The 13,049-nt window shown below is 36.2% G+C and overlaps 2 protein-coding genes across 2 annotated transcripts; both read right to left on the bottom strand.

The window, feature by feature from the left end:
• Positions 1-2,178: 2,178 nt before the first annotated feature.
• Positions 2,179-4,562, bottom strand: LOC147534867 (gibberellin 20 oxidase 2-like). Its single transcript, XM_086647752.1, has 3 exons — positions 3,865-4,562; positions 3,327-3,648; positions 2,179-2,793 (listed from the first exon to the last, which is right to left on the bottom strand). Exons 1-3 carry the CDS (start codon positions 4,455-4,457, stop codon positions 2,503-2,505), a joined length of 1,206 nt encoding a protein of 401 aa, XP_086503878.1. The 5' UTR covers positions 4,458-4,562; the 3' UTR covers positions 2,179-2,502.
• Positions 4,563-8,188: 3,626 nt separating this feature from the next.
• On the bottom strand, positions 8,189-12,976 carry LOC147534868 (RING/FYVE/PHD-type zinc finger family protein). Its single transcript, XM_086645906.1, has 7 exons — positions 12,659-12,976; positions 12,181-12,559; positions 10,617-10,889; positions 10,237-10,530; positions 9,801-9,890; positions 9,629-9,673; positions 8,189-9,484 (listed from the first exon to the last, which is right to left on the bottom strand). Exons 2-7 carry the CDS (start codon positions 12,448-12,450, stop codon positions 8,612-8,614), a joined length of 1,845 nt encoding a protein of 614 aa, XP_086502032.1. The 5' UTR covers positions 12,451-12,559; positions 12,659-12,976; the 3' UTR covers positions 8,189-8,611.
• Between the last annotated feature and the right edge of the window lie 73 nt (positions 12,977-13,049).

Genomic DNA, 13,049 nt, shown 5'->3' on the forward strand with positions numbered 1-13,049 from the left:
AGAATTTATTTTGAACTTCTGTTCTTTCCCCTTTTAATTTGCAACAAAACTTCTTTCTCCCTCTACATCAACTTTCTCTTATAATCCCAAAACCTCAATTGGAAACATAAAATCCTTTATCACACCTTCATCACTGAACAATAAAACTGTTTAAATCATGGTCAAAGTAAAATATCATCGGAACCAATCTCCATAAGAGATGATAAAATTTAGAGAGAGAAAATTTTAGAGAGAGGGTGAGAAAGGATTTCACCCATTTCAATCTTGATCAATCACCGTAAACATGAATACTTTTCATTATTGATGCAAATTAATCTAGCATAAAACTTGTCATACTTATATAGAAGAAATCGTCCTATACATATTGTATATAGAAGAAATCAAGTATCGTTCATGGAAACATATAACAAACAAACCAAGAATAGATGATACTCCGTCTTCTTCATATGTTCACTGCCTCTTAATCAAGTAAATAAAATAATCAAAGCCACCACCTTTAGCCAATTCTTTACTAATTACTGTTTCTTTCTTCTTTCATATCAACTTTGTTATAATTAAGGTGGCCAATAGGTGGACAAACAAGATTCTTATGTGGACAACTGAAATTGGGTGTACAAAATAATTGATGAAGGGACACATGAAATTCCTATGTGGACAACCAACAAATAGGGTTTCTATTTGGACAACTGCGTAATCATCTAAACCCCAATAAACCTGGTAGATGCATCCACTGGTTAAAGAACAATTCAAGAGAAGAATCAGTCAATCCTTGAACTCAACAATACTTAACTCAGGAGAAGAAGATACTAAATATTTTGTTTACCTGTGTATGGGTTTGTCTATGTCTTTGTGTGTGTGGGTGTATGATAAATAATTTAGAGAGAGAGAGATCAGAGATAGGCTTTAATTTGAAATGAAAAATACCCATGTTTTGAAACAACTTGAAACATTTAGTGAAGGATGAATAGAAAGTAAGAACAAAGAGAAGTACTAGGAGAGAACTTGATTCCTTCTTTAAGAACATTTTCATAACTATCAAGACGCCATAATCATCAAAAACTCCCCAATCTCAAAAAACATTTTTTTTTAATTACCCACTTTCTTAATAAATGAGTTTGGTGAAGATTAACTCTGAAAAGATGAAATCCCAGGCACTTAAAAAGATCGTGAAAGAGTACTTGTTAAGTTGGTAGAAGGATTACAACCAGGAGGCAATTTAGCCAAAGGTTGTTACGGTTTATTGTGTTTTTAGAGAGAGAGAATAAGTAAAGTTGAGAAAAACTTATAACCAGTTCTGTTTTCTAGTAAATTCTTAAGAGAGAGAAACGATGAAGGATGAAGATGAAGGAGAAATTTATTTTTCCACCCATTATTGTTGTCCACATAAGACTTTTATTTGTCCACTTATTGGCCACCATAATTAATCTCATCTAAACTGCTCCAACAATAAGACTTATTTCCTTCTTCACAAAACCCATTAACAAGCCCATATGATCCTTACTAATGGACAACAACCCTCTTAGTCGTTCATGACAATATCCATTTTCTCAAACAAAGTTTTCTCTTTTTCTAGGGTTACTATTTGAGATTTGTAGTTTGGTTGATATATCATGATTTTGATTCCATAAAAACCTCTCCGTTGCAGATAATGGTGGACTAATAGAAGGTACTCTTTGGACATGAGTAGAACTAGAAAGAAAGAGTGTTTTGTGGAGTGTGGAGAAAAGAAATAAATGAAAAGTAAATGGACACATCTAACATTTAATGCTCCCCTATGCACCCCCAACTTCAAAAAATTTGGTTCTGACAAAAATCTTTTTTCAGAGGGGCAAATTGGGTAAGAGCATGATATGTTATTGACATTTCACGGAGGAATGGACGGAAAAATAAAAAAGGGGGCCAAATTAGAAGTTGGTCATCTTTAGGGGGCTGTTTTGGTGGGTTGGTTATCTTTAGCGGGTCAAAATGGAATTAACCATTTTTTTTTTGTCGAAGAATTCTCATTTTTTTTGTTGAAGAAGTTCCCATTGTTAGGTTGCAATTTTATTTTCATGGAAGTAGGTTCTTTAAACAATTCCATGGAATTTAGATTTTGCCTCTATGTAGCGAAAAGTCGAGTAACACGTCAATCATGCTAATTGAGTACCAAACACTTTTTCGTAAGAAATTAGCCAACGCTTTCCAAATCACTTTTTCGTATAAACCACGAAAGAACGCCCCACGTTCCACAATATTACTCTAAAATACTTCCACAAAACTCTCGAAAATCAACACAACAATACATTTCCTTGCTCTCAAACCCAACCTTTATTACAATAGACCATAAGTACTCTCTTGATTATTTACATGAAAACCCAATTAAACTACAAATTCATCAATCTTGAATTCTCTTGATCTACTTAAATAATGGATGCATATGCTCAAAGAGAGAGAGAGAGAGAGAGAGAAAGGGGAGAGAATAAGTCAAGTAAGTAGTAGTAGTTTGTAAGAAAGTAGTAAATGCTAGTTGGTGGAAGCTGATGAAGAAAGGGGGAGGCAATTAGTGAAGGTTTGGAGGGTAGTGATGTCGGCTCTGTGATGTTTTTGTGTGAAGTTAAGGAAATCTGACCATGTGAAGTCTGGATACATCCTTGTTTCTTTACCATCTGATCTCATCATAATTATAATATCCTTTGGGGGTCTCACCACTTTGTCTTCTTTAGGGCACAGAAAGAAAGCTAATGATCTTCTCTCTTTTGATCTATTCACCACTGCCCTATGCAAACAACTCTTGTATATCCCATTTGATAATGCCTACATTCACACATATATTCATCACTCATTATCAATAAAAAACAAATACCCACTTAATTCATCACAAGTACTTATTTTTTTTTCTTTCGTTCATTTACATCAATCCATCTTTTGCACACGGGTCTATGGCCTACTTGCTCTTATATCCTTTGATTAGATCGTCATTTTAATAAGAATCTTAAGTCTAGGGCCCGAGAATTTAGCTTAGAAGTCCAAACTGTTGGATACCGTTTCGAACTGCAGCTCGAGTCAATAGATTGAGAGTTGAGGTATCACGCATTACCCTTTTATTAGAAGTCGACACTAGGTCAAATTTATATCACCTATAGTCAAGGCTTCCAACGTTCTCCTAAATAATTACAGTATGATACAGAGGAATGTGTGCTAGCCCAATAACCGGCCCACTGGGCTTTACCATACTAAGGTCATAGTGAGAGTTTTTTTTGTTGTTGAAAGACAGTGAAAGTTGCTTAGTTATTTTTCATTACCAAGTACTTTTGTTTTGAAATCATCCACTAAGTATATGTACGTACCATGAATGTGTCACCAATGTTGATAACGAAAGCATCGGGTCTAGGTCGAACGACTTGCCATTTGTTATGAGCAAAAACCTCAAGGCCTCCAACATCATCTTGGTGAAGTATGGTAAGTGAAGTAGGATCACAATGAGGACCAGTACCGAGTGTTAGACCTGGTTCTTGGCAAGGTGGATAATAGTTACATCTCATTATCGAGTTACTATCTTCGAAAAACTTTCGAAAGTATAAGCGATCAATGCCCAAACTTATAGCTAAAAGTTCCATAATCACAAGAGATAATTCCTTCATTGCTTCACAGTATCTTTGATAAACCAACCTAATGACAAAGACAAACATATACAAGTTAGTAAGCCATTCAGACGAGTCAGACATAACATACTTTCAGAATTCTCATTTGAGTCAACTTAGACACTGAGTCAGATTTCAGATCAGACTTAGACATCGAAATAACAAAAACTACCTAAAGTTATTAACTTGTTGCCATGTATGTATGTATATATATGATATAGATTATGCTAGTAGTTATCCATACCCAGTAAGTTCAAACTCTTCTCCAAGAACAGATGTGAAGTAATCAACAACAACGGGATCGTTAGACGAAGAATCACTACGATATCCAAATGAAAGAGTCTCTTTCCATGGTAATCTAGATGAGAAACGGTCGGCGTGGGCACCCGAATAACCCCATGTACTACCTGGTTTCTTCTTTGCTTTGAGTTTTTGGTTTATTTCCAATTTGAAGAAATCATTCATATGACTATGAGCTTTAGAAATGAGTAATTCATCAACTCCATGGTTGACAACTTGGAAAAACCCATGTTTTAAACAAGCTGATCTAACAACATTAGCAGCATGTTTTGTTGCAACTTCATCTCCATTAATGAATCCATGAAGGTCAACTAGGGGTTCTTTGAGTTCATCCCTTTTGCTGGTATGAGAGACTAAATCTCCATGAGGCCATATGAATTGTGGTGGTATGGTGGTTTGTTTTTGCAAAAAAGTTGAGTCGAAAACGAAAACTCTGTCACCTTCTACATTATTATTGTCTCTTTTCTGATCTTTATTTATGTTATTGACCAGCTCTAATGGAGGACACAAGAGGAGGGTGGAAGAACTTGATTCCATTAAGAGAGACAAGAAGTGAAGGCTACAAGTACTGTTTGAGAGGAAAAACAAGATATATATAGAAGAATTTATATTTGATGGAGAGTGAAAATACCACTACGGCCCTCTAATTTTGTCCTACATGATTGGGGGAGAGGAAAAATGAAGAGAAAATTGGTTTTGAGTTGTATCATACCTACGTCCCCACGTGATAGGCTTAAAAGCCACACGTGCTCCACGTCACCCAAAAAATAAAACATGTGTTAGGCTAAAGTGGCCAATACATAGACAACCGTTTTTCTTATATGGACAACTATCTTATGTGGACAACGCAAAAAAATTATTTTTATATAGACATCAGTTTTTAAGGGGACAACTCTCTATTATTTTCACTCAACTCCTCTTAGAATCAGATGTATTATTTGATGACCTCCCTCTTTCTCCATAAACCCTAGGTTAGTTTAGTCTTCATCTCTTCTATTACTTGTTCTTCATCATCATCCAAATTTCTAGAGAGAGAAATTCCTCGGAGAAGCATTGGTGGTTATGGCATCAAACAAAGGCAAAGGAGTTGTGGTAGAATCTTTCCAAAGACAAAGGTTAGAACCCTAAAACTCTAAAACCAACCATGAAGAAGAAAATGGTACTGATGGCAGAGAAAATCAGAGAAGATGTGGAAGACGACGATGGATCTGTTGGTTCCGACTCTGAAAACGATGGTGAAGAGGAAGATGAATCTGGTAATTCGGGTTGTGCAAAAATATGGCATAACTGAACATCACTTGCGACGAAAATCTGGCATAATCAGAAAACTTGCCAGATTTTCGTCGCAACTTAGCTTCTGTTATGCAATATTTTCGTCGGTTTTCTGCGAAAATATGGCATAACAGAAGCTAAGTTGCGACGAAAGTCTGGAAAATTGTCCGATTTTGCCAGATTTTCGTCGTAAGTTATGTTATATTTTACCTAATCAATGTAATTAATGCCTATTATGGAAACGCCCGAAAAAACTTCTTCAGGTGCAGATTGAGGGATTTTGTCTTCTTCATCCATCTAGGGTTTGATAAAAAAAAATGGTAGAAACTACAGTTTACTTTTAGTAGAAGTGAAGAAAGAAGAATAAGACTAAGAAGAAATTTTGTCTTCTTCATCCATCTAGGGTTTGATAAAAAAAATGGTAGAAACTACAGTTTACTTTTAGTAGAAGTGAAGAAAGAAGAATAAGACTAACAAGAAGGAAGAAGATGAAGAAGAAGACAGTTTAGGTTTTCAATCTTTAACAATTATTTTTGTTAACAGTCTACAAGTTACTAATTATTAGTATTTAAGACTTTATGGAGTGTTGTCCCCTTATTAAATCAAAGTCAACTAAGTCAAGCATAGTTGACTCGCATCGGGCCCGAAAATAGTTGTCGATATAAGAAAAACGGTTGTCCGCGTATTGGCCACCTAGGCTAATCACACCACACGTGAGGGGGCGTGTGGGAATAGTCGCACATAAGAGAAGGGGTAACTAGCAACCAAGAATATAATGTATAGGTCATCTCCACTCTTCGCCAACTGGTTTTGAGTTAGATGACTACAAACTTACACGCTTAGGAGCAAGTTTAAATTTCGAAAATATCTGTTTTTTGTTAATTGGTAAAATATATGATGTATGTGTCGCTACTGGAGAGAGTAAAGTTCGAATTTTATTGTTTACATGAAAAAGATGAAGGGCTACCTAAGAGTATACTTGGTGTAGGTGAACTTCAACTGAAAATTGAAAACAAATAGAAACTTTAAATCAAAGTGAAGACCTAAATTGAAATAATAAAATGAACAAAAATAATAAGAGAAAACACAATTTCTAAAACAAAACCGAGTTTTCTAATTTTAAATAAAACACAAAAAGGAGATAAATTGTAAAAAATTGTTCATTTACTTGAAGCATTAAGATGGGTTTTGGCCTCAGAGCAAAAAAAAAAAAGTCTATGGCAGAGCTTTGTACTTTCATCAAAAACCCATTTTCAAGCGAATCATATGTGATTTTTTTCGTGATTCTGACCTCTGCAATTAAAAACAAAGAAAGAAACATAAAAAGGAAAGGAATGACAAAAGAGTTGAGGTCATATATATGTAATGTGGATAAAGATAATCTTGGTGGGGATGGGAGGGGAAAGGCCAAGGCCGTCCATTGGTGAGGTTGATATGAAAATCAGAATCTTTTTCATTAAGCAGCCAAATAACTTCCTTTATTCACTTTTTTTGGACTCCATCAATAACACAATTTAACATAAAAATACACTTTCACACATTCAAAAAAAAGATTGCCACATGTTCTTGGAGAATTACAAATCCACCCACTTTTAGACGAGGAATTCTCTCTGGTCAAGAATCATGTTGTTCTGGAAGTATAATTTCTGGTGTATTCTCGTGTAGCAAATATTATTTTAGAATGTGATTTCTGATGATCACTTTCAACTTAAGATCGCCGGAAGAGAACGTAGTGTTTATCTTTATCTTCGGTTTCTTATTAAGAAAGTCTTGTCTTTTTTCTCTCTGTAGTAATTTTACCCTATTTTTGTCTTATATCCATTTTGAGTTTGCTTGTTCGGACACCCATGTGCACAATATTGCAATGTCCTCCTCCAAACGCCATATTTGGATTGAAGTGAATTGACATCTATTCTATGTGGGTCATTTTCATTATTAGCTACATACAAAAACCCCCACTCAGACTTTTATGTATTTGTGTGTGTGGTTGCATGTTCTCACTTTCTCTCTCCTAGGGTTTTATATATCATTGATCAAAGAAAATAAATTTCAGAGTAAAGACAAATTTGTTTGTTTTCCAATATAGATGATCCTAAAAGAGAGATCAATAAAAATCTAAATTGGATTTACTATTACAAGTTCCAACATTATTTTGTCTTTTATGCTTGAACAACACAAATCCCTCATTACCACACCAAATACCAACCCAAGTTTATATGTCTAGAGCATGTCTAGGACATTATTTGGTAAGGCATTACAGGCTTGTAGGGCATACATGTCTTCAAACCCTTTACTTCACCTCCATTTTCCATTTGACAAGGCTAGCTAGATAGTTGCCAAAAATGAGTGTTGGCAGAGAATGTGTCTAATCTTGCTCATTCTTTTTACCTTGTAATTTTGTACTTCAAGAACAACATGATGGTTAGTTTAGGAAAACACCGGTATAATGGACATTCTTGTGACGTTTTGGGATTATTTTTCTAGGTGGCATATGATATACTTACAGAATATATTAGTGGTCGTGGTGATTTGTAAGTTTTTCTACTGTTTTTTTTTTGTCGAACGAGTTTTTCTACTGCTTGGAAAACCAAATTTGTTGTACAACCGATATAATGATTCGACGAAGAATTAGACTAATGAGTGGGCTTTTATCCACCGTTTTCTCAAGCAAATAAACGTACTCGACAGTGGCCCTTGAGGCGAGTAGGGACGGGGCGGATTCTGACTACAATACTATAGTTCACGGATCAGCGAAAAGGAGTCATTAGCTAGCTCCAAACTTTCTTCTCATTCCGAATTGCCATTTTCACACACGTAAAGGTGGCTAGAAGAAAAGCTTCACCGAAATGAAATCCTAAAACCCTTCCAACGTGACTGAAAGATTAAGATGATGGCAGATAATGAAATGAAAACTCAAAACTGTACAAACCACTGAAATGCAAAAGAAGAAAACAGCAACCCTCAAAAACAAAGACAACTCATAACAAAATAGCATCTTGGACAAACTTCTCTTGTTCAGAGAAAAATTTTCATCTTCCATCTGCAGTTTTCATTCAAACAAAAAGGATATCTGAAGGTCCATTTGAGTTCACTAAAAAAAAAAGTAAAAAAGAAGAGGAGCTACTACAACATCATACACTTTCCTCTTGCATTAGAATGCCTAAAAGTCATATCCCTTATCCCCACCATATCACACTACTTCCAGAGAGAGAAAGTTAGAAAGTTTACAAAAAGCCGATCAAAACGGTCCAACAATTAGCTGCATCATCTACCCATTCCCTGAGTTGACGATATTGATGATATTAAGACGAGACTCAGTGAAAACAGCAATGTCTTAGAAGGTTGTTAGTCGAACAATTATGGAGATAGCAAGGGGGACAACAACAAAATGTACACAACAACAAAAACTCGTTCTTTCGTCAAGATTCCTCCTGCTTTCTGTCCCTTTTACCATTTCTCTCACCATTAGCTAAATTCTCATCAGTTTTTAGCTTTTCTGCAGCATTTAAAAGCATATCTACAGACGTACTTCCTCTCGCCGATCCATTCATTCTCTGTTCTTTCTGACAATTTTTCTTCTTGTATGACATTTTTGCACGTTGTATTTTCTGGATTCCTGAATTACATTGCTCACAGAACCATTTTCCCTTGGGTATGGAACTAAGAGGTGGTTCGACACAATACATGTGGTATGCATGATCACAGCCATCACATAAAAGAATCTTGTCGTCATCTTCATCTGTGAGGCAAGTTCTACAAAGACAAGATGGGCAATACCAAAGTGGACCGTGATATTTTAGCTGTTCATTAGTCAGGCAACGAGCGTGGTAAATTCTGAACGGGCAATACTCGTGCTCGCATATTTTGAACTTCTGACCTTCTTCTATGTCTCCTTGACATTGCTTGCACTGACGGTTAATTAGTTTCTCCCTCTTGAAGCACCCAACTCCATTTTCTTCTGACTCCACACTAGAAACTGACTTCTCTTCCACAATATCAGCTTCCATTGGTTCTCTTCCGTTTTTGTCTTCCTCAATTTCAGTCCTACAATCTTTTATCCTATCACATACAACACAATCAGCATGTAGTGACTCCCCTGTGTTGGTGCAGTTTGTACAGTACCAATTTTTCCGTGGAATTTCTTCCACTGCAGGCTCAATGCAAGAGACATGGTACATTTCTTCGCAAGAATCACAGACAAGATAGTCTTTTCCATGTGGTTTGGCTCCACAGAGCCTGCAACTACAAACTTTATCTAAGCTAGAATCATCTGCCTGTTCAGCTGTTGTTTGCTGGTAAGATTTTAAGAAGCAGATAATTTATGAGTGATTAAATAAAATACTGACGCAGTTCAGAACCAGTTCAATTGATTTCCTGTAACAAATGCATTTACAGTAGAAGCAAATATTGCAAATTTGCGCTGAAGCTAAACTTACCTCTTGTTTTTCCCCTTCACAAATGCCATTAGCCACACCCCGAAACTGAGAAAAAACAATATTTGGTTGGGCGGTGTTTAGTCAAACTTTTTGTACGACCAAATGACAGCATTTAACATTTATTTCAACTTATGATGAAAGAATACAGGTAAAAACAGTCGGTTGTTTTTACCTGCTTAATGTAGGCTGTGTCTGACAAGTCCGCGAGGTGCCTTGCAAAAGAAACCATTTCCTTACCAATATTTTCAAATTTTTGCCAGACCTGTGAAACAATAAAAATGAGACATACCACAGAAGCTTGACCATTATAACGAATCTCAAATGTAATAAATAAAATCCCGAGTCCCGACATGGTTAGCACGTTAAAGTAAGTCATATTGTCAAGGTGCCCTCTCCAGCCAAGACACTTGACAGCATGGACAACATGATATTAGACTAAGACCCCCAATAAAAACAACACTTCCCATAATCGTAGCACCTAAAATTAGCAATGATGCTTAAGTCGTATAGCTAGAACAGGATTGGGATTGCCTCTGGTAGCCTCTCTAGAAAGCAAAGGCACTAAATAGTAAATACACTACAGACTAATACTTCGATTGAAGCATTACCTGTTGGATGTCAGAAAAAAAGCATCTTGGAGACTTTTCATAAGCCCCATCTGTAAACCTTGAATTGATAAGATGAAAGTCTGTAAAGCTTTCAGCCTTGATTCCTTGGAAATTCTCCCGGAGTAGCTTACACAACAAATCAAACTTCTCAGAAACCAAGATATCAGAGAATATATACTGACACCTTTCTGTCATGACATGAAGAGGAGGTTGATTGTTCGGTCCATCTTGAGATACATCTAAATTAACATTACTATAATCCTTTCTCCTATCTAGATGACAACAAACAGTGTCCTGCAAATCAAGATTGAATTACAAATGACCTCAAATGAAGAAACAAAAACAGCAGAATAAACTGATATGATTGATATAAGACTTACAGGGGCATGTGAAGTTGAGTCAGAAGCATTACGCAGTTGGCTCACGTTACAAGAACAAAGTGAACTACATTTAACAGCATCTTGGATGCAACCCCTGAGGCTATCTTCACCATCATCCTTCGACTTTGATAAGATCCCAAGTACAGATCTTTTCCAACTTTGATGTATACAATCAGATGGACCTTGTGCAAGCAAAAGATTATCAATTCTAGAAGGGCCATTTTGTTCATCGGAATCGCGCTTCAAAACTTCATCATGGCGCTGCTTTATGTTCTGCACACAATAAAGCGAGGTGACATATTAATATATTATGGATATAGCTACAGAAAAAACTGATTTGAATAATGTCGGAGTACAAGAAAGGAAAAATTGACTATGAATCTACTGAGACATGCCTGACACTGCAAGCAGTGGGCTAGGAAAGGCTGTGAGATCTGAGGATGAAAAAAATCATTGTGACTTTATCGGATTGTTTAGCCAAAGAGACAAAAGAATCTTGATTGAAACACTGCCAAATCAGGATAAATGGTCTATTACCAGTTCGATATTGATTTAACAAAGACATACATACTACGGTCGTAGAACTTATAATCCCAATACCAGCAACTGACATCATCGTTTTGCAGATTCAAAAGAGAGAACTGGTTGTATCAAATAGGAGTAACATTTCTGAAATTTATCTGCAGATGCTACAACAGGTGAAAAGAAACTAATATGTGTAGCCTTTGTTACTCTATAATGGAAATGGTTAACATAGAGCAGAAGGCATCTTAACTTAATGAATTGAGAATTATTCTGTTAAATTTACAGTTAATTCCATTCGGTAGAATACAGACCCTAGTTACAAAACCCAAAGATTTTTACATGTCCTCAGGACGTCTAATTCCTCCTCCAGTTTAATTTCTGGATATTCGAATTCTTTTGTATAATTTCCTCTGAAAATGTGGACATAACTTAACCTCACAGACCATACAGGTTGGGTGCCTGCAAGTAGTGATTTGACACCTGAACTGACATCGTCAATAAAAGGAGATAGAACACAACCTAGCATGAGAGATGTCCTTGGAAAAGCTAAAATCACATAGATCACCAAGAGATGAAGGACTTCCAGAATTTTCCCAAGGAAGGAGTCTCTAGATGACATAGTACTTCGAAATTAGATTATGCCAAACAGATATAAACATAGGGTTACGCATGTAACTCTTTTTTATCACTTATGGTGCATTCGGAACAAATGATTCTATGAACTTTTTTCAACTTTCCATGGACTATCTTGTTAGTTTTCTATCATCCAAGGAATAACCTAGGCTCTAGTTCACTAGTTCTTGTAAATTTGATGAGTAACAATCAAAGAGAAAGCAAGATAGAACATCTAAAAATCAAGAAATTAGGCAGACAATTCAAACTGCATTTTCAAGTATATGACATATAATGATTAAAACTAAAGCCACAGAACCACATTATATTCGAACCATATTTATCAAACCATCCCAACAAAGAGAGAGAGAGAGAGAGAGAGAGAGAGAGAGAGAGAGAGAGAGAGAGAGAGAGAGAGAGAACAAACCTCATGAACCAATAGACCTGGTTCTGCTGCTTCAGCAACAAAAACCCTAAAATCTTCATGCAACTTCTTACTCTCTGAATTCAGCATCATTTGCTTCCTCCTCTTATAAGTTCGAACCCCATCAACAGATATTGACCCATTACTCCCATCGGTAGTTCCACCACCATTTCTAAAAGAATCTCCATTTGAAGAAGAATTTTTAGACATAGAAACTAACGGGGAGCAATCAGATAGACCAACATTGTTCGTTTTATCTTCAACCAACATCATTCAAGCTGACAAAACCCTAATTTATGAGTTTTGCAGCAAGAAAGTGCGGTTAAACCAACCAAACCCAATTACAAATCAACACCGACAACAGTAAGATTTCAAGATTTGCCTGCAAATTTTGATGAGTAAATGCAAGATTAGTAGAATTAGAAGAAGCAAGAAACGTTAGAGTGGGGAAGTAAGAGTTGTGAATAAAAGGGGGGAAAACCTCAGAATTTGACTGGATCCAAGAACAGAAACCCTAAATTCCAAATCTGGACTCAATCTTGACTTGAATCTTACTCATTTAAGAAAGATTTCAAAGTTGGGGAAGAAGCGGAGAGATGTCCGTTTTATAAGAAGATAGGGCCTCCGAAACGATATCTCTACTTTATATAACGACTTAAGTCTGAAAGAATGAAAGAAAAGTTGACCGGCTGTTTCTTTTGGTGTCCCACGCCATATTGTTATTTTTCTCATCCGACACTAATAGTCTGCCCCAAAAAAAATGGTCCAAATATGAGGTCGAATGTCCACTCCGGTTTTCGGTCTTTCAAAGAAAACCGACTGGTTTACTTATATGGCGGGCGACAGTCTTGGGCTATGGCTCTCTTCGAGTC

Source organism: Eschscholzia californica, unplaced genomic scaffold (assembly GCF_041429995.1).
Source record: "Eschscholzia californica isolate CP2 unplaced genomic scaffold, dmEscCali1.0.p SCAF_6, whole genome shotgun sequence".
NCBI classification, from domain to species: domain Eukaryota; kingdom Viridiplantae; phylum Streptophyta; class Magnoliopsida; order Ranunculales; family Papaveraceae; genus Eschscholzia; species Eschscholzia californica.